Raw genomic sequence first — 21,891 nt, forward strand, 5'->3', positions numbered from 1 at the left:
ACACGTCCCTATATAAGGCCGAGAGCACTTTTTGTGCTTCATCGCATTCAGGTAATTTTTTAACCAGAACACTGGACGGAAAGATTTGAGTAAACCAGCCTTAAACAAAAATAATATGACAACTACTGCACTGGTAAGGAATGTCCACTAAAAGACGAAACAAGATCGAGTGTAATCCAAGCACACATTTTTTAAAAATTGTCGATCATTGTAGAACATTCTCCTATGTCTTACTGTTACAATATTGTGTCGATCATTGTAGAACATTCTCCTATGTCTTACTGTTACAATATTGGACATGCACAAACAACAAACTGTAGCAGATCGTGCAGTGACAACAGTTACTTTAGAAAACTGAGTGTTTATTTAAGAGACTGGTAAAAGCAATGATACGTTGTTTATACATTTTGGGATTTACGAATTCTTATCAATTGTACTGGAGAAGTGCGGCCGGGGTCTACAATAAGATGCAGACATTATGCACTCTGTATGAACGACACATGTGCTAAGTAAGACAACACAACACTTTCTGTGCAAGATTTTTCAGATACATTGGAAATTGCATCTAAGATTTGACATTCTTTTATTTTTTTTTATTGTAGTATTCATTTATACAAACATTATACTACATTGCGAATTTCGATCATTTAAAAGTCCGTGCAACCTAAATGTCTCGATCAGAAATCAACTGACCGTAACTTTCGCAGCCGGCCGGAAGACATACCCCAGTGGCAGCTTAGGATCGATCGAAAACTAATATGGAAACTAAATGCTTTATGAATCCATGTCAGCGTTAATATTAAACTTTTTCCATTTATTTCCATTATTGATCATCAGCTAAGTACAATCATGGATGTAATTTTTCATAGAATGAGGAAAAACGTGTTTCTTTATTTTATTTTACTTAAAGTGACCTGTGATTTCGAACCCGGAGATACAAGCTGCTTTTTAGAAAACCTCTCTAGACCAGCATCTCAGATAGCGTCAATCTTGGACACCCAATTTGATTGGACGCAAGGGCAGACCGTAAGCTTTTCTTAACTATCTTTCAATCTCTATTTCTGGAAAGGTATTTGTACAAATGACATTTGTACAAAATTTACAAATGCATTTTTTGACGTTTATACGGTTATTTAAATTTGAAAGCCTTACCTTAAAAAAAAATAAAGCAAAATAATTGATTTAGAAAATATAAGAAACTAATAGTTTTATTTTTTCTAGTATCCATATTTTTTGTACGCATGAGCGTTTATGGAAAGTAACCAAGTGTTATAAAAAAACTAAAATCTGTGTTCATCTGATATAAATCTATGAACTCGAATACAAATATCTAAAATAGCACCTTGTGTTAATATGTTTGTTCCCGGCAATGACCTCATTATTACTGGTCATGGCTTTGATAAATCAAAAATAGTAACTTTTTTCTGTTTTTTTTGTTTCAATTTTGATTTAAAATTTAAGGCAGTTTATCAATTAGGATACTTTTATTTCTGTTAATTACACTTTTATTTGAATAAGGGAGAGAATTTCAAATATAATATTTTCATTCCGTTGAATATTTTCATTTTCACGAGTTCAAAATTTATGTTTATCGATAATAATGTTTCTATTCCGTTAAATGGTACCATTAACAATGGCTTTGTAAGAAATTAGTGGAAAGTATGTCAATAATCAATTTTTTTATTTCGTACTATGATCTCATCCTTACGGTCTTTAACTTATATCTAGTGATTATTTAAACTATTGTATTCCCTTTTATGGTTTCATCCTGAAAGGCATTGGTTTAAATAAAGGGAAGATAATTCTATTCCGTCTACTAGTATCATCATTACGGCATGGATTGAGATTTAGGAATATAATATTTTTTTTCCACTCATGGTCCCAATAAAAAGGTTTTAATTTACATTCTGAGAAATATATCAATTATATTTGAATGTAGGAAAGTATACCAACAGTAATTACTAATAGTTTGATTTCAATTCTGTATCATTTTTTCAACATTATCGGTTTTGATGTATAATTAGGGAATTGCGGAGTCTAAAACACACCTTAGGTATCAATTTTGTATTACGTCACAAGTATGACGCAGCTGCGACGGAAGACCTAGTCGTTGCTTGCAACGAGCTCGTTTCTAGTTTAAATTCTGTTTTCATCATTATTGGTTTAGGGAAGTACGCCGTCCAGTGAGACCGGACCATCTGGGGCCTCCAGTGGTCAGGGGTACGCCTTTATAGAGGCCTCCTACCCCCGGGTCGAGGGGGACCAGGCCGTCCTCAGGACCTCCAACACCTTTCTGGGTAAGTAAGAAACTCTGTGAGGAGGCGGGACGTTATCAACTTATAACCAATTAGATGTACTTTTAATTTTTATAAACGATTTCCAAGCTATTGAAATATTACTATTGTTGCTTGGTCTGAATTTATATCATACTATGTGTGAGCTTTGTGTAAGCTTTGCTAAGTATGTCTATATTAATAGACATTTCAGTAGTTTTCCCGGTCAATTGAAGCATATTTCAATTAAAATAATGATGTACATTTTTTTTTCAAAACAAACGACATGAAAAGGGTATCGCGTTATTTCACCTCAAATCAAATTTCGCCGTTAATTTGGCGTGGCTTTCATTAGAGTCGAAATGTGAGTAATGTTCGGACAGACCAAAAATAAACCTGTATAAATTTTGTTCACGATTACTTCTGCAGTTTGTTTAGTTTATAATCGATGCATTGCATGCGGGTTGAATGAACCAAAATATTCATCGTACTAAAAACAAACAATTTTCTTTTCTAACCCATAATAAATGTTGATTGGGTTGTTTTTTTTCGTATGCCAATAAAGAAAATATATTTATTTTACTTTGAATATTTCTAACTTTGAAAAGATACCGATTCTGCTGGTGTAAATAGGCGAAAGTGTATAACTTTCTAATATAATTGATTTCTATGGAAACTTATCTTATACTGTTATAGTTTAAAAAAATCGGACCGTGCAACTTTAAATAAAGAGAATTTACTTACCTTTTTGCTTTAAAATCTAAATATTTTACGTTTGAAATAATTCGAATTTACTGAATAGGTACCATCCCTCACTGTCTGACTTTTGACTACCATATGTTTGGTTCGACCTATGGTATGGGAGAACTCATAGTATACTCCAGTAATAACAACAGTGACGTCACAACGCTATTTAAACGAGAAGGCGACCAAGGTGACCAGTGGATTCCTGCCACAGTGGAGGTCCCCACAGCCGGCGGACTTGTTGTACGTGAGGAAAAAGATCGTCTTATCTTTTTCAAAGTTTTGGATTTTTTTGTGCAATTCATAGTGACGGAACGATGGTGTTTTTCCTTTGTTAACTAAGACAATGGAAATTATTTAGTATAATCCTGCTTGCGTGCAAGAAATGTGAAGCTATATAACATTTGTTAAACTTTACTATAGTCTGTCCCAAGTTATTGCTTCCATCACTTTTTGGTGATTTATAATAAAAATACACGTACCTGTGAAAGAAGTACAGTTGAAATTGACGAAATGGAAAATATCCAAGATACCTTCATTGACATATTATCCCTTTCCACTCATGAAAGTTTACAGGAACGAAAACAAATTTCTTACGGATATTTAATTTATAATGGGAAATGTTTACATCTTTTCTCCATTCGGAAGTACTCGATATACCTCGCGATATTTTTTCAACGTTTTCATCCGGGCTTATACATGGCTGTTGCAATGCAAAATCCGCTTGAACTTTCTTTTTTTTGTATGTGTATTGAAACCTGAAACGGTAGAGGGGGCGTTTCAAAATAAAGAATCTGGACATTTTTCTTATAAGTGGATGAACGCAGTTTAGGTATTTATTATTATCGAAATATCAAACGAAAGTGCTGGAAGCAAAATCTCGGGACAGAGTATAGAAAAATTGATTGTCCAGGTTTAGGTGTTAACAAACTGAAAAGTTTTTTTAAAATTGCTTTAACGATCTCCATTGCGGGAAGGATTAGATAAATTGGAGATGTAAAGACTGTTCGATTAATTATAAACAAACATAAATTAATGTAAACACTTAGTAGTGAGTTTTGATATGATTGAATTAAATGTACAGTAACAAGACATTTTAACAGCTAATTCTTTATTACAAGTCGAAACTGTACCATTTGTTCAGATGATAAACAAGCCGTAAGGCTATTTTGAAAAAACAAAATTGCTGTATAAGTCGACCCTTTATATATGAAATTACAAGTTTTATTTACGTAAAATAATTTTTATTCATTAATGTTACTTGTTTAGATCTATTTCGAGGCTACTCGTGGAAGTTCTTACAGAAGTGACATTGCCATGGACAACGTCAAAATAGAACAAGGGTCATGCGGTAAGTTGGTTAATTGATCAATTGATTGGTCAATTGATTGATTGATTGATTGATTGATTGAAGAAATGAGATTATTATTAGATTTTACATAACATTTAATGTAACAGTTGATCCGTAAAAAATGTAATGGACGCCTTGAATCGTCCATCCAATTTGAATGAATTGATTGAGTGAGTGAGTGATTGAATGGAGAAATAAATAATTGATTGATCGGTCAATTAATTGATTGGTTTTACATAACATTTTATGTAACGGCTGATCTGTATAAAATGTAATGGACGCCGTTAATCGTCCATCCGATATTCTCCAGACCTCCAGCTTTACTCTATATGGTCTTTAGATTGGATGTTATTTAACCTGACTGATTATTACATTCAAATTGGATTTCATTGTTTTTGAAATGAAAAACAGTTCCGGGCATTCTTTAACTGTAATATTTTAGGTTGTCAAACGAATCCCTGCTTGAATGGTGGAGCGTGCGTGGAGAACGTATCCGGGGTCACGTGTCAATGCGCCAGCGGGTATGGCGGAACCTTTTGTGACGTCATAAGTATGAAACCATTAGAATTTCTTATATCATTTTATCGAACCGATTCGGTAACAAACTTTTTGATACGTCTTAACATATATTTGTTATTTCCACTGTTACTGTCTTAACAGCTTTTCTCTGTAAATATGATAATGTCATTTTGTTTTCAGCTGGGCCACTCTTCTGTAGCTTTAACACCGGAACGCTCTGTAGCTTCCTGTCCCAGGCGCTGGATGACGGGGATGACTGGCTATTTGGGACGGTGGGTGCCCTCAGTTATTTTTTATGTCCACTTTTCGTTTTGACTGACCGCATTCATACAAAATGTGATTTCGCACCATCTGTATGAAATTAAAATCTGTTGTCTTAATAATATCTCATTCCAAAACCTTTTATAAAATTTTATTATTGTTTTCAAAATTCTTAATCATATTTTTTTTCACGTGATTAATCCTTCTTTTTTTTTACTTATGAACATGCAAGTAAAAAAGAAATTCACTATCTGCATGTTTATGTTTTTCAAAGCAGAAAAAATACTAATATCATGCAATACCAAACATGTAAGGAGATTTATATCATGTCTCTAGTCTCCCAAACGTTTCAACAGTTTCCCTTATTTCCTCTACTCTGGGCATTGGACCAAATTACAGTGAGAGATCCCTGAAAATAAGTCCAATACAGTGTATATGGTATATTTTTGCAGTGTACATTGTATATTCTACAGTGTACATGGTATATTTTATATTTTACAGTGTACATGGTATATTTTACAGTGTAAATATAATATCTATGGTGTACATGGTTTATTTTACAGTGTAAACGGTATATCATGGTATATTTTACAGTAAACATAGTATATTTCACAGTGTAAATGGTATATCTATGGTGTACATAGTATATTTCACAGTGTAAATGGTATATGGTGTACATGGTATATTTCACAGTGTAAATGGTATACGGTGTACATGGTATATTTTACAGTGTAAAAAGTATATCTATATACATGGTATATTTTACGGTTTAAATGGTATATCTATGATGTACATGGTATATTTTACAGTGTAAATGGTATATCTGTGATGTACATGGTATATTTCACAGTGTAAATGGTATATCTGTGATATACATGGTATATTTCACAGTACACTCCCACCCCCGGTACGGGTCCTCAGTACACCATTGATGGGATTTTCGCCTACACCGAGGCTTCCTTCCGGTACTGGTACACCACCTACAAACTTACCACTTCCGGTACTAAATTACGTAAGTAAACAGTCATAGAACAACGGTGCTTGTTCTTTTTCTTTTATTCAATTCAATCTAGGAAATTACGTTGCAACAAATTTGAATGATTCCACGTAATGTACATTTTTATTTTTACTATTTAAGCGATTAAAAGCAATTATTAATATGGAATGTACACTCTGTTTTTTTTCACAGAGGAGTCTCTATGGTGTCTGACCTTTAACTACAACATGTATGGAGGCGGAATAGGATGGCTGCAGATCCTGACCAAGTCGAGCGGAGTCCCTATGCTGGTCTGGTCGCGGTACGGGAACCAGGGCATAAACTGGTTCTCAGCTGGCGTCACTCTTGCGTCATCTCCAGACCTTGTAGTGAGTTAATTAAACAAATTTAGTCATAAAAACTTAATGTATTGGTTTAGCGACCTAAATGTCAAATTATAATGCAGAAGGCGGCAGGTATTTTAACTTAGAATTTGCAAAGGGAAATACGTTAAGTTTTATAATTTGAATTGTGAACCTTGGCGTGTAAATAAAAAATACAGCAGCTTTTGACTTATGAAGCGATGCTCGAGAATCGTTCCATAGATTTGCATTGGTCTTCGATGCTTCTTGTCACCAACTACTCATTTACACTGTATTTTTGCAATAATTATCATATACTGGCGTATAGCCGCAAATGTTAAGAATTTTGACCCGCTTAAAATGTCATTAGAGAGTTTGCAATGCAGCATCATTGTAGGATCGCATTCCTCAGTTAACCAGCATGGAATGGTTGTATTCTGTTATGTGTTGAGAAGTGAGACGGAATCAGACAAGATATTCTTATTGTGGTCTTCTATGTTCCAGGTTTTTTTTAAACTGAAAAACGCGAGAAAAATCCTTTCCAAATTTTTAAAACCTTGCCAATATTTTCTGTGAGTTGAGAACTATAAGAAATAAGGATGAAAGTTCTGCGTTCGCGTTTTTATTTTCTCATAATTTGTTACACTACAGCGGGATTGCGGAATAAGGTAATTAATTACTCGTGAAATATAAGAAATTTACAGTATTTTTGACAGATATATTTTAAGCATTTGATTGCGAACACGCGTTAAACAACTTGTCTGCACGGCCGGGTGTGTTAAAGAACCGTCGATATACAAAAATGAAATAAGCATACAAAATTAATGTTTTTATTTATATTTATTTTGATTTTAATTTTTTTGAACGATTTAATTATTCAATTAATAAAAAAAACTTTAGAATTCGGATAATATCTTTTTTTTCGAAAGTGTCATCGTGCTGTCTAATTGCAATAGTTTTCCCAGAGTGCCCGACCGTGAATTGGAGCATGCATATTCCAGAAATATCGACTAACATAGTATAACATTGAGCGCTTCTAACTAAAACAAAGTGCATGTACTATTAAGTCGTAATCAAAACAGTGGCATGTTTGAAGACTACAGCAACATTTTTTTTGTAGATTGAAATAATTGCTACCCGAGGCTATGCTTATACAGGTGACATTGCCATTGATAACGTCCGGTTGACATCAGGAGTTTGTAAGTATTATGACGTCAGTCAGTTAATTTATTTAAGTTCTTAATAAACGTTCTAGATCAATGAGGTTGGTCAAAAAATCAAACATATTTTATTCAGTAATCAAACGGATTAGGCAAAGCCTATATAAACCCTCTCCAAAATACAAAGTCAAGAAGTGGTGTTATAAAATAAACTTGCAGCTCTACTAGAAAAACACAGACACGTGGATTTTGTTAACGATGTGTTTATGGAACACTTAGAAACTAGAAAACGGGGTCGATGAGTTGGCGGATGCTGCATCGTCCAGGAAATTGTGGAGCACATCGGAAGCTCCAGGGATGAAACGATCGACGTCGTTCTCAAAAGGTTTAGACACGATGGTTTTGTCTAGAAGTTTGGCTTTAATGCAGCCATCAGCAGTCCACGCGTTTTCAATGGTTTTCTCCTTAGCCAGAAAAAGCACAGCAGCAAATAGCTTCGGTCTGTGTCGAGTAAAGGTCTCATTGGTGTAAATTCTGCTGTTAGTTGAAGACTTGCGGTTGTAGCTTTTGAGATTTCGTTTGTTGGTGAACACTAGGTGTCTATCACGATTACTTTGATATCCCGATGGTTTTCCCCCTCTGTAGCCCAACACGGTGTGACCTCTCAATATTGGACATGCTCAAATGTACTTGTGCATCTTTAAGAATAATACCGTTTATGACATTGAGTACTGCTTGGTCAGTGTTTTCGCCTTCGTGTTCCTGTATTCCTGTAATTTTTAGGCAATGTCTCCTTGAATATTATTCCTTATTATTTAGTCTGTTTTTAAGATCTTGGATTATGTTTAATATACAAAAAAATTCCCATTTCCTATATTTGCCATTAGTAAAATTTTATTTGGTAGCTTTTTAATGCTTGGTTTGACTTACGAATCTTGTTTTCTTTTTCAGGCTAGGAAATTTCCTCTGGATGTGCTGTTTTCATTATATCTACCACTGCCATGATGCCATTGTCATTTTATATTCAGATATATGTTTACAAATCTATAGTTCAAGAGCTTTGAGAATTGCTTCAACTACTAGTATTTCCCTTTCCTTTTTTTTTTCTTCTACAAATTCATTTTCAATATTTTCAAACTGTTACATTAGATTTCATGTAAATTTAATTTGAATAAAATATTTATTTTTATGTCAACGACGTATTTTGTTACAAAAGAAGAATCTGAAATAAATGATACAAATCACCTTTCTCAGTGTTGTTCAAGGAAATACTGTTTTGTATATTTTGTGTATTTGCTCTAAAAATTCTCAGTGTCTCTTTTATGATTCGCCTTCAATAATAAACCTTTTTTTCTAAAAAGACATGCTCGATCACTATTCAGCTACAACTATTAAGAAGCCAACAACAACAAATCAACAAATATATATATATATATATATATATATATATATATATATATATATATATATATATATATATATATATATATATATATATATATATATATATATATATGTATGTATGTATGTATGTATGCATATGTGTATATATATATATATATATATATATATATATATATATATATATATATATATATATATATATATATATATATATATATATATATTTATATATATAAAGTTAATCCACACAAGTATTAAATAATTAAAAATAACAGAAAGCCGATTCAAAACTCTACCAGTTTCATTGATATCTTCAGGAGTGTTTAAAAACTAGTTTTATTGATATTTTCAGGATTTTTTTAAAAACTCCTGAAGATATCAATGAAACCGGTAGAGTTTTGAATCGGCTCTCTGTTATATATATATATATATATATATATATATATATATATATATATATATATATATATATATATATATATATATATATGAAGCACTAAAAATGGCTAACGACACGAACAATAGAAATTGTTAAATTTTCGGGACAACCAGTCCCTTCTTCAGGACCAAAAAATAAATTACATGAGAGTACAAAACAAGAAAAACAAAATCTAAGGATACTCTAAACTACTTAAGAAACTATAAAAAGAACAGCTACATTATAAACATTTGTTCACATTCTTAAAGACTTTAGAGCGATCGGCGACAGTAGCAACACCTTCTTTAAGAATGTGAACAGCCCCCTCCCCTCGCGGTTGCCGGCTTTATATTTGTTTCTGTGTGCCAAGATCATTGTGTGCACGGATTTAAAGAAGGGTTGGAAGTGAGTGGTCCAGACCCCCCCCCCCCCCTTGAAAAATCCTTTTATATTTATAGTAAAATTACCAAAATTACACCTCGGACCCAAATCCTCCCCCCTGCAAACACAATTACATGTATTACTCTAACCCCCCCCCCCCCCTCCACACACACACTCATCATGGATAAATAAACATCAGCATTTTTTGATAACAACGAAAGCCTGTACATGTAGTTGGAACAAAGAAGATTATTATTCTTTCATGATAAATACTGAAATCTGATTGGTTTATACGCAGTTGATAATCCGTTCTATTACCCTCAGCGTTAGCAACACACTAAGCAACGGGTAACACAACGAATTGTTACATGCGCGTAAAATTATGCGCGTACGGTTCGCCGTAGAATTCACGTAAAGCAGCAAAAAATTCTCAAAAATTAAGACATTCAGTATAATAAAATAAATAGTGCCTGTTTGGAAGGAATACAGTTGAAATTGACACCCCTCAAAAACCATTGTCAACCTCCGTTTCGCGTCGGTAAACAATGGTTTCCTCTGGGTGTCAATTTCAACTGTTACCCTCCCAAACAGGCACTATTTATATATTGTAAACAGTGCAAAATAAATGACATAATTATATTGCGCAATGCAGAACTGCCAGGACAGAAAATATAATTACTGATTTAAGATGGTATAAGACACATGTCAATATTTATGTGGATGAAAGTGTATTATAATCAAAATTCGTTCATGGTAACGTTTTAGAATTTTAAAATTTTACAACCAAGCATTTTTGGCAAAAAAATACGTTTTTAGAATTTTTCGAAACTTAAAAAATAGAAAAGTCCCAGCAGGATTTGAACTATTTACAGACACGTAGTTAACGCTCTAACCCATTGCCTTTCACTGTTAAGTAACTTTAGTTTTGGGGGGAAATATTATTTCTATACTTCATTGTTTATTTCAATAGGGAGTACATCACAATATGCACCTTAAATCTGAAATGTATGCTTTAAATGCTAATTCAAATAAATAAAATATAGTGCAAGGTGTTTTAAAGAATAAAGTCATGAAATTCCGTGCATGTTACAAATAACTGGTCTTTGTCTGAAGTTACGTACGCAACACAGGTCTACAGGTCGCATTAGCGGGTATTATTTTTACCCAGCTTCTTCTTCTTCAAAATACTGAGCGGGGCTCTTTAAAGAGCGTTAATGCTCAGGTGCATGACAGGGCAGTTAAGAACAATTTATTTACAATTGAAAAATAAAGCTGCATAAAGTTTAAAAGCTGCGCTAGTCATCTGGAGTTAGGCTAGGGCTCTGTGGTCTGCTAATAGCCTGCCTAGCAAGACCTTATTTTTTTCCAAGGATGTTCCTTTGGCTGTTTCTGTTGGGAGATTGTTCCACTGCTTCACAGTCCTAGGGGATAATGATTACTAGTATTTAAATACATCATTGGGTGATAGTATAGTAGTATAGTATGATAGACGGCGAGATTCCCTAGTCCTTGCATCCCCTGCCGTGACATACTGGCTAGGTGGTATTGCAACATCGCCATGGAGAATCTTGTACATCATGGTGAGTCTTGCCTTGCCTTGCCTTGCCTTGCTCTTCGATTAGATTTCACGTGGTGTACATACCGGTATGAGTTTTCCATATTCAGAGTAGAATTCACTAACATGCATAAACGTTTCTTTTGTAATGATCAGCTAAAGGATTCATAATGTGCTCTAATTGGATTTTCATGATGATGTTGACCAATGTAGGTAAGCATAATACATGTGGTAGCACAATATTATGAGACACCGGTATACATAAATATTACTTTCACTTTCTAAATAAGTGATATCTCTTTGCCAGCATACTGTATCACCATCTTTTAATATTTAGATAAGCTTGTCACCTTTCCTATCACATTTGTCCAGTTTCTGTCATTTTAATTGCAAAGGAAAAATTGTCATAAAATGCTTAAAATACACAAGATCTTGGATATCTTTGTATATTTGTGTTCAGAAAGTTTTGACTAATCGGAATTGTCAAAAAAGTGAATTTGTGAAATTTTGACCTTAAGGGCCCTTTTCTCGTGACGACAGTCATTTAAGTTAAGTTATCTCTCTTGGAGCAGGGACGTACTTATACTACATGTACGTATAACTAACTATACACATTCTATACGTCCGTGACTGGAGGGACAACATTGTTAGCGTGTACGCGTGTATATAATCTCAGATTGAAACAAAAGTAGAGAGGGCGTACACGGCGCCAAAGGATCAATGTTTGTTTAATCAAATTTTTTATCTTTGATGCCTCTTCAAGGGAAATTTTCAGACCTTAAAATCGCAATATATCACGAGCTGTCTCGGCAAGTTGATTTTCCGCTAGTCTGAAAGATACACAATTTTGCAATTGTGACTCCTGATTCTATCAATTGATTTGATTAATTAATTAATAATTGAATTCATTGTTCTTCATAAACCATTTTAAACATTAAACCGATGGATGATTATTATACAGTTATATGTACATGTTTACATTTACACCCACTAAGCATGATTCCTTTCTTTAAAATGGAAATTTATCGTTATTCAGCAACCTGTGAAAAATCATGGACTGCAAAAAAATTTCTTTTAATTTACATACTGATGTAAATTAACAATAATTTAGTTTATCTTACTTACTATTTAAGATAAATTTATTAACTTGTTTAAAGAAAGACGTTAATTTATAGACAATACAATGCTTTCTTTGATAATTTATTCGGGTTACAAAGATAGCGATCATTGCAAAACACAATTTTTAATAACGCGGGTTATACATATATTAACTTCTGCATGTCACTATCTTCATAAGTGCACATGACTTACGAGTTGAAAGAGGTAGATATGAATTTGCTAAAAATAATACTGGTCAAAGAATTCCTTTAGAAAGAAACAAAAGAACATGTTTATTATGTAACCAAAATTGTGTAGAAGATGAAACTCACTTTCTTACTGAATGTCCATTATATAAAGAAGAAAGAAATTCATTTTTCCATTATGTCTCAATACTCAACAAAAACTTTATACTTTTAACAAAGAAAGACAAATTTATCTGTTTAATGTCGAATGAAGACAAAACAATACTTACAAAGTTAAGTGAATTTCTGATCAATGCTTTCAAAATCCAGATTAATTCTCCAAAGGGAGGGGGAGGGGGGAATTATTTGAGTTTGCTTAGGAGGGGATGGGGGTTCCGAAGCCTATTTTTGGAAACTTTATGATGTAATTTATAGAAATAAGAAATTTGGAGGGGGTATCTGGACCCCTCTGAGACACCCAAAAACATATTCAAAGAGATGATTTGTCTATTGTAGAAAATGTAGACTGAGTTCGAAGAAGAAGGTGTTTTTTGTGAAAAACGTCATTTTTTTTACAAATTAGTTGACCCCCAGGACCATCAGAGAATTTTTGAAACCTTTTTACAAAACAAAATGATATCAAAATCGAACTCCAAACGTTCAGTTTGTTGGTTTATAAGATGTCAGAGCAGTTTGAGAAAATAAGACGTGACAGACAGACGAACAGAACAGGTTAACAACAAGATACCCGAACTTTCTTTAGAAAGTGCGAAACAGGCCCTTTTGCTTTCACTCGTTATCACTAGCCGTTAGTTAATTGTTCTGTGTTAGCCACATATGGTGAAACATCTGTGAATGGCGAAAATCTTCCGTGCGCTTTCTGTCACCAGTTTTCTTTTTCTCACTATGCTCTCGTGTCTCAAAAATCAGTCGCTTGTCTGGAAACAGTGCATCCATGATACGATCGTAAATGTTTACAGATGTCCAGAAGTGCGCGTCCTTCTTCACGATATTTCAGAACTTAGGTTTTCACGTCTAATCTCATCGGCGCCATCTTTGAAAAAAAAACGTTCATCGAGCGCGGATGCCCACAGGATGAAGCTCTGCCATTCAGTCAACTGAATGATAACTGAATGGTCTGGAAAGGTGACTGAATGGCACAGCTATGCCATTCAGTCACCTTTCAGTTACCTTTCAATCACCTTTCAATTAACTGAATGGCAGAGATTCACCCTGTGGCCAACATTAGTTTGTTTTGCGAGATCGATGGTAAAAAATAAGTTTTTATATTTTCAGTCTATCATATTTACGATAAATAATTGATAAAACAAATTGTCTATTTATTATAAAATTGATGAACATTTAATAGATCTACTGGCAGTTTTGTTTCGTTTAAATATATTCCGATTTTTCAATCTAATAGGATAGGATGGATAGAATAGAATCAATAAATAGTACAGAATACTGGATGCAGGATATAGGATTCAGAATAAGATATGGCTTGTGTGAAGCAAAATACATAAAGTAAATAAACAAACTATTATACAAGACTATAGATCTGGCGGTCTTAAAATGGTAGATTATAATGACTTTATTCTGGCTGGATAAGGAGACTAACTCACTCAAAATCTATATGGGTTAATTTGTTAGAGACAAGTCTGAATACAACAGTGAACAATTTATGGCTAAGAGGAACAGACTTTCTGTCCAGACTTGGTAATATAATGTATAACTGTTTTTGGAAAGAAGTATTTTATAGCTGGCTGAAAAAATAGACATTTCAGCCCTTAAAAATGAAAACATTCACAGTGAACACATATGGTATAACCCACATATTAGAATTGATAGTAATTCAACTTTCCTAAAAAGTTATGTTAATGCAGGCTTCATATTTATAATTGATCTTTTTGATTCAGAAGGCAATTTCATAAGTCTCGAATCCCTTAATAATTTAAATGTAAATACAAACTTTTTAGAATATGCTGGAATTAAAAAGGCTGTGTTGGATAGAATTGGTACTTACAATATTAAAGAGGCAAGAATTAAAATACAAGCACATATACCAAATACAATTGCAGTTTTCAAGAAAGCAAACAAAGGTTGTAAAGATCTGTTTAATATTTTAACAAGTAAAAAGAAAGAAACAATCAAAGCAGTTTATAAATGGCATGAAGAAGGTTATAGATTTAGTGACTTGGATTGGGGTAAAATTTTTGAGCTCCCTTTTAAAACTACAAAGGAATCTAAATATCACTGGTTACAATTTCAAATATTACACAGAATAATTGCAACAAACTACTTTTTAACGGAATTAAAACTAAAGGACAATGAGCTTTGTACATTTTGTAAGGTAGAAGTCGAAACCATTGAGCATCTTTTTTATGACTGTCCTAATGTTAAAGAGATATGGTGTGCAGTTGAATAAATGTTTTTATCAAAGTTTAATTTTCCAATAGTTTTTGATAAGATAGGTGTATTATTCGGTAAATTTAACAACAATAATATTTACAAAGTTCATAACTTACTGGCACTTGTGAAACAGTTTATTTTTGCCTGTAAATACAAAATGGTACCCAAACTGGATATGAGTGCATTGTTTACCATAATAACCAATAGATTACTTATTGAAAAATATTTACTTTTAAAGAATTGTAATTTCACTCAGTATGAAAAACACTTGAAACAGACTTGTGATCTACTCTGACTGATGAAATTTTCAATGAAAAATCGACTTTGATAAATTTATGTATGTCAATAGATTGACAATTTCACTTATCTAAGTGCTCCAATACAATGTTTCTGTACATATTACTATCAGTCTTTCTTTCTGAGCTTTCTCCCCTATAACTTTCACTAATTATATATATATATATATATATATATATATATATATATATATATATATATATATATATATATATATATATATATATATATATATATATATATATATTAGACACTAGCTAATGAGAATTTTTTTTTTGAAATTGTAATTTCACTTGCTACTATACCAATGACATGTTTATATGCAATAGTGAATTGAAAATGACAAAATAAAAAAAAAATTATTAAAAAAAAAAGATATGGCTTATGCTGTAAAATTTTTGGAATAGCGGCTCTGAACCCAATGCAAAATTAGTTGATTTTTATTATAAAGTACCGAAAAAAATATGCCGTACAGATAGACACACACTCAATTATTATACAAACCTGACTTATTAGATGCATGTTTTGGTGTTTTCCATCCATGAGTAAGCTTATGTAAATCTGATGTTGCTTCCTCACGGTATTCTCTGGGTTTCTCGCTAGCTATTTCCATGGCCTTCTCTGAGTTATGGAGTTAACCTAATCAAAATTGTACCGATGTGAAAAAATCTAATTTTTATTATTTAATTTAAATACGAGGTTATTAGATGTTCTGCTGAGCAAAAAGTCATTTCATTAAGGTTTCAGCTACACTACGTGTACGTGTCATTCATAATGTAGCTTTAATTCTTATTCAGTAATTAGTTTTTTAAATGCTCTTAAAGCTGCCAGGTTCGATTTTTTTTTGTTATTACAGTATCAGAAACAATGCCATTCAAACCATTTATCTTAGAAAGATATGGACTTTCAAATATATTTACATCAGAAAAATCGGTCTTCTTTCAAAGTTAGAAATATTCAAAGTAAATAAAAATATTTCGTTCAAGGCAAACAAAACAACAAACCAAAATGCATAGAAAATTGAACCGTACGGTTTCGTCCCCCGAATGATCTGGGCCATTCAACCCGCACGCTATGCATCGATTAAAAGCATAACAAACTTCAAAAATATTAGCGAACAAAACTACACAGGTTTATTTGTAATTTTTCTGAACATTCCGACCTTTAATTTTAGCGATGTCAAAGTCGTTATATAACCATACCCGTTTAGACGTCAGGGCTAAATTTTAACATGAGGCGAAAGAACTACTGCAATATTGATTATTATTATACATATACTTAGCATAACCATCGTTTAAAAGCGTGCATAAAATTTGATATTTAATCGGACCAAGCAGCTTTAAATATGCTTACCAGGTCGAAATGGTATGGAACTCACCGACAATAAGGTGGACACATCAAATGTTTGAATCATGGCACCGAACGATTTATATCCAACAAAATATTCTACTGATGCAAAACGGTAGTCGATTCTCCGCTTGTATCAATTCATTATCCTAAGAGCCTCCCAAAAAGTGCATTGATATAATAATAATATTCAATTCTAACGATATTCTTAGGCTTCGTAATTCCTGACCATATTGTTTAAACCTCTCCAGAAATGTGTCTCCGCATACCCGTATTTTCAAATCCTTTAACTTGTCGGTTGTAGTTTTGTAATTGACCTTTACCACCTATTCCGAATAATGAATAATCAACCAGACGACTACTCGTGGGAATGTCTGACAAACATTTCATTTTAATATTTTTTCTTTCTTTTAGCTGTTTTCATTTTCTGACAAGCATTGTCTATAACTTTTTTTTTCTCTTTAAATGACACTACGAATATACGTCGTAAGAAAATAAATGAAAACTGAATCTTCACACAAACACTATTACTTTTTAACTATTTTCTTATAACATAACATATGTAGTTGATGCCTTTTTACTGATGTTTTTCCATGTACATTTTAGTTGAAAACCAAATCTTATTCTTTATTCACAATAAAGTAAGTATTGATTGTATGGATCAAGAGTTATCATTCTTGTGTTACATACGCCTTGGTCTTAATACGATTGATCAGTGAAAATCTAGTTTTGTTACAATTAACAGATATTTAGGTTAAATCTAATTAATTACATTTTAAAGTAATATTTCGCTTTTGTGGATATAGTTAAATTTAAATTAAAACAATAAAATGGAGTAAATATCATTTTTTCCCCCAATTTTTCAAGCGATAATATATATGAGCTGTTTGTATGTTTTAATTAGGATATTACTTTGAATTGAGATAGTGGGTAAACAATCTGAGGGTTAAAAGAATCACCTTTTTTTCAGAAAATAAATGATAATAAGAAACACGCATAATACACATATTTTATGAATCCATACTCAAACAGTGTTTGACCTATTTTTATCGTTAGTAGAATAAATATCACGTGGTTTCATAGTCGTATTATTCTTTAAGTTGAGTATTGTTTGAACAACGTTTATACTATTGATTATTAATTCGATAATAAATGCAACTTAATACCCATTTTCTTTAAAAATACATAACTTGTTCATATTGTCTTTTCTGAAGGCAGGTTTTGTTTTAATTTTAGCATGATCATCATTATTTTTACAGTATATAATATATGCCGTATAATAAAAATAATAATAGGCTTCCTGTAACTACTCAAAGTCCTTATTTACATGTAATGGATCAATATACAGGGGTAGTTACAAACACATCAAAATTACCATACACAGTACTATGAAATAAAACTACGAAATTTTATTAACGTTTATAATTAAAATAAAAATAAAACAGCATATAACACGTGTACTATCAGAACAGTGATTATTGTGCTATATTGTCCCATTATGAGACCCTTTTGATATCAATTACAAAGGAAAATAAACGTTAGTGGTGAAACACTTTCTCAATGTTATAACTATTATATATTGTACTGGTCATGTTTGTAGAAACGAGATATAATAGATCAAAGTAATATCACTGGTGACCTTCCTGTTTTGCGCGAGAACGAAGTCCAAAATAAAACATAAAACACTCTGTCTCTTACAAAAACACCAACGACACATTGAACTGACAAACGCCCAACTTGGAAGTTTGTACTGCCTACGTGCAGCATAGAAAGATTTCATTGTAACATGCTTAGATATTTTACATAAAACGATAATAGTTGTGTAGCATGTCAATGATTGTACTGTTTTACTATGACTTTGTTACTTATCTCACTTTCCACCACCAATCCCACACAATGAATAAACAACCAAACGATTACTGGCGGAAATGTCTGACTAGCATTTCATTTCAACATTATTTTCTTTAAACTCCTTATTTTCTGACATGTATTTGATTTCAACGGCTATTTCTATTATAGAATATACTGTACTAGGAACGCAATTGTTGGTATGTTCGTGTCCAGGTATACAATGCATTTAACTCTTGTTTAAATTACCGGGAACACACAATACGTTGTTTGTCGATCAAGTATTTTAGCCTTTGAAATAGCAAAGAATATTTATCATCATTTTTTTTATGATGATTCAAACGTTTTAGTAAACTGCTTATCAGCGGTTTACGTGGTAATGTATTATCAAAATTTTACAATATCTAAATTTAACATTTTATCGACCAAAAATGTTTAATACAAGCGTTTTGAAATCTTAGATTATACTCTCATGAACACATGCATATTATATTCAATGGGCATTTATTCACAAACAGATATACATGTATATTCATTCCTATTTTAGTAGAATAAGCACATACATGTTAATACAAAAAAACCTTATTCTAAAAATACTTGTATATATATATATATATATATATATATATATATATATATATATATATATATATATATATATATATATATATATTATTCGATTTGAAAAAAGAAATAATGAGGGGCATAATTACCTTTAAAGAAATGAAAAAATTAAAATTAAATGATTCACCCGTATTCATAGTGTCATTTATACCGTTTGACCTTTCTTTGTTATAAACAACACAGTAAAATTGTAGTGTTCAATGAATAAAAAATAATTTGATGTCGGGGGTTGGGACGGTTTATATACTTACTAATTTGAGAATATCACTGTAAAATACGTTGTTGTATTTAAAAAAAATGAGCATTGATAAATTATTGATTTAATGGTAGACACCTGTTTTCATTTGTTTTGTATTCTTATTTTAATTTTTTTTGGTTAAAAGGACCGAAAATGAGTTTGACCTTTATAAAAACTCAATTAAAAAAAATATTGTTATCTTGACTGCGTGAATATTTTGCACAGCCTTCTTAAAGAAAAAAAATGATGTATTTTGATATTTCAGAAATATGTAAAACTAATCTACTATGAAGTCATTTAAATTCGAGGGGGTCAAATTTCGTCGATTTGGGGGTTTGTTTGTGTAATCGTGAGGATGTAATTTACTGGATACGTCAGTTTTCTGTTTCAGTAAAATAAATTACTTTTTCAAAATTTGTTTAGTCGATGATGTAAATTCGAGGGGGAAGGTTACCAACGAATACTACACAAATTGAGCCACCACAAACTCTAAAGTATTTTGATTATGCTTGAATTTAAACAAACATTTACTAATTGTTGAACTTCATGTTTACGTCTGCTATATAGTGGCTTTGATATGATCCATTTCATTCAATAAGCAATGTCTTTAGATATTAGAAATGTGTACAATATATGCAGCTTAAAATAGATATGTCTTAAGAAAAACATGTACAAAATACAGGTTAAGTTTCAAAGTCGAGTGCAGAAACTGTTCGCCTCAAATTATATTTTAAGAATAGAGGGTACTTTGCGGTTTGATAACATCCAGCTATCGAGTTAATAAAGTACACATGATGGTCTAATAATTCATATTGGTCATGTGTGCCTGTTTAAAAAAGATTGTTCAAATGATAAATCTTATTTAAATAAAAAATCATTATTTTTTTTTTATTTAAATACAACTTTCACAAAAGAAAGAACAGATACAAGTGATATAATACATATAACACTTACTGGTATAATAAATTTTGTTAATACATTTCTCCAATATGATATGATTATACAGATGTATATATTCAAGTGTACATTATCACCAATATAATTTTAGTATTGTCATGAAAGTTGTTATTTTTGGGGGGTATATATTGGGGGCGAGGGGATGAGGGAGGGGTAGAAATTGGGTGATTTATCTATAAGTTTAAAAAGAAAATTCCCTGACTTACTATAAATTAATCTTGCTCTTGTATTCTTGTACAGACTTAAATACATGCATGTATGACATGTACATTGGCATAGACACAAACATAATACACATGCATATATAACAAAGTGTGTTTCCATAAATCAGGATTTACCAGCATATGATTTTGATTAAATCACCCATGGGGAGGAGGGAAAAAATAGAGAAAAAAAAATAAAGCAGGGGGTAGGGGAAAGGTACAAAAATAGAAAGCAGATGAAAGCAATTATCTATGATTCTAGCTTTTGGAAGATGTTTGACCAATAGTTATTATACTCTTGGTATTTGCAGTTTTTTAGAAGAATATATTTTCAACATAAAGTCTGTTAATAATGGTATGTTTCAGTGCCTCTACGTTTAATTGTTGAGAGAAACTAAATTTACAGACATATATATATATATATATATATATATATATATATATATATATATATATATATATATATATATATATATATATATAAATCTGATTTAGGCATTGAGGAGACCATACCCTAAAATGTAGTTTAGGGAGACAATATACAAAATTTTTATATGTGCATATTTTTTATTGCAAATAGTCATTTAGAGGTCTTCAAGATTCAAATAACTTTACATGTGTTTTAATTTTTCAATATATCTTGTCCTTAAAAAAATACAGCAAAAATGGTCTCCTTTATATTTTGTTACTCTCTCATAAGGCTTAAGGAGACCGTGCATATATTTTCATATATATTTTTTATGGCTTAAGTAGACCATTCTTTTTTCCCATAATTTTCATGATTTGCAAGTGCTCTATCATTTTTTATCGCCACGCAACATAGAATTAAGATATAATGCAAGGTCACTGTGTACATGTGCATGTATATGTAAGCTTTGTTAATATCTCACATAGTTGATGGTGTGGACTTTTAATATTCATAGATGGCCATTTAGAGGTCTGTGGAATGGCAATAATCTCACATCTGTTTTAATTTTTCATTACTATTAGCCCTTAAAAATATACTATATTGTCCCTCTAATATTTTGCTACTGTCTTATGCGGCTATGGGATACCGATAATACATTTTTATTAATATTACTTAATTAGGGTTTAGGTAGACCATTCTTTTTTTTTAACCATAACATTCGTGATTTGCAAGCCCTTTAATTTTCACTGTCCGGTTTTTTTTCGCATGTCACGAAATTTGCGAAAATGGGGAAAATATGTAGCATTTTAAATTTGCGTCCCTACTGAAGATTATCTTCTCAATTCAATCCATTCTACATGTATCCTAATGTG

At 31.8% G+C, this 21,891-nt stretch overlaps 1 protein-coding gene across 1 annotated transcript in view; it reads left to right on the forward strand.

The window, feature by feature from the left end:
- LOC105335322 (mucin-22) overlaps nucleotides 1–8,738 on the forward strand; it is a 35,464-nt gene extending 26,726 nt beyond the window's left edge. The window contains exons 21-30 of the mRNA XM_034477422.2: nucleotides 911–1,026; nucleotides 2,168–2,297; nucleotides 3,076–3,260; nucleotides 4,287–4,368; nucleotides 4,811–4,918; nucleotides 5,068–5,159; nucleotides 6,040–6,160; nucleotides 6,338–6,513; nucleotides 7,607–7,685; nucleotides 8,598–8,738. Of these exons, the coding sequence (XP_034333313.2) occupies nucleotides 911–1,026; nucleotides 2,168–2,297; nucleotides 3,076–3,260; nucleotides 4,287–4,368; nucleotides 4,811–4,918; nucleotides 5,068–5,159; nucleotides 6,040–6,160; nucleotides 6,338–6,513; nucleotides 7,607–7,685; nucleotides 8,598–8,602 (1,094 nt within the window). The 3' untranslated portion in view covers nucleotides 8,603–8,738. The remainder of the gene's footprint in view (nucleotides 1–910; nucleotides 1,027–2,167; nucleotides 2,298–3,075; nucleotides 3,261–4,286; nucleotides 4,369–4,810; nucleotides 4,919–5,067; nucleotides 5,160–6,039; nucleotides 6,161–6,337; nucleotides 6,514–7,606; nucleotides 7,686–8,597) is intronic.
- The last annotated feature ends 13,153 nt before the right edge of the window (nucleotides 8,739–21,891 follow it).

This window comes from Magallana gigas, chromosome 9, assembly GCF_963853765.1.
Source record: "Magallana gigas chromosome 9, xbMagGiga1.1, whole genome shotgun sequence".
Taxonomy (NCBI): domain Eukaryota; kingdom Metazoa; phylum Mollusca; class Bivalvia; order Ostreida; family Ostreidae; genus Magallana; species Magallana gigas.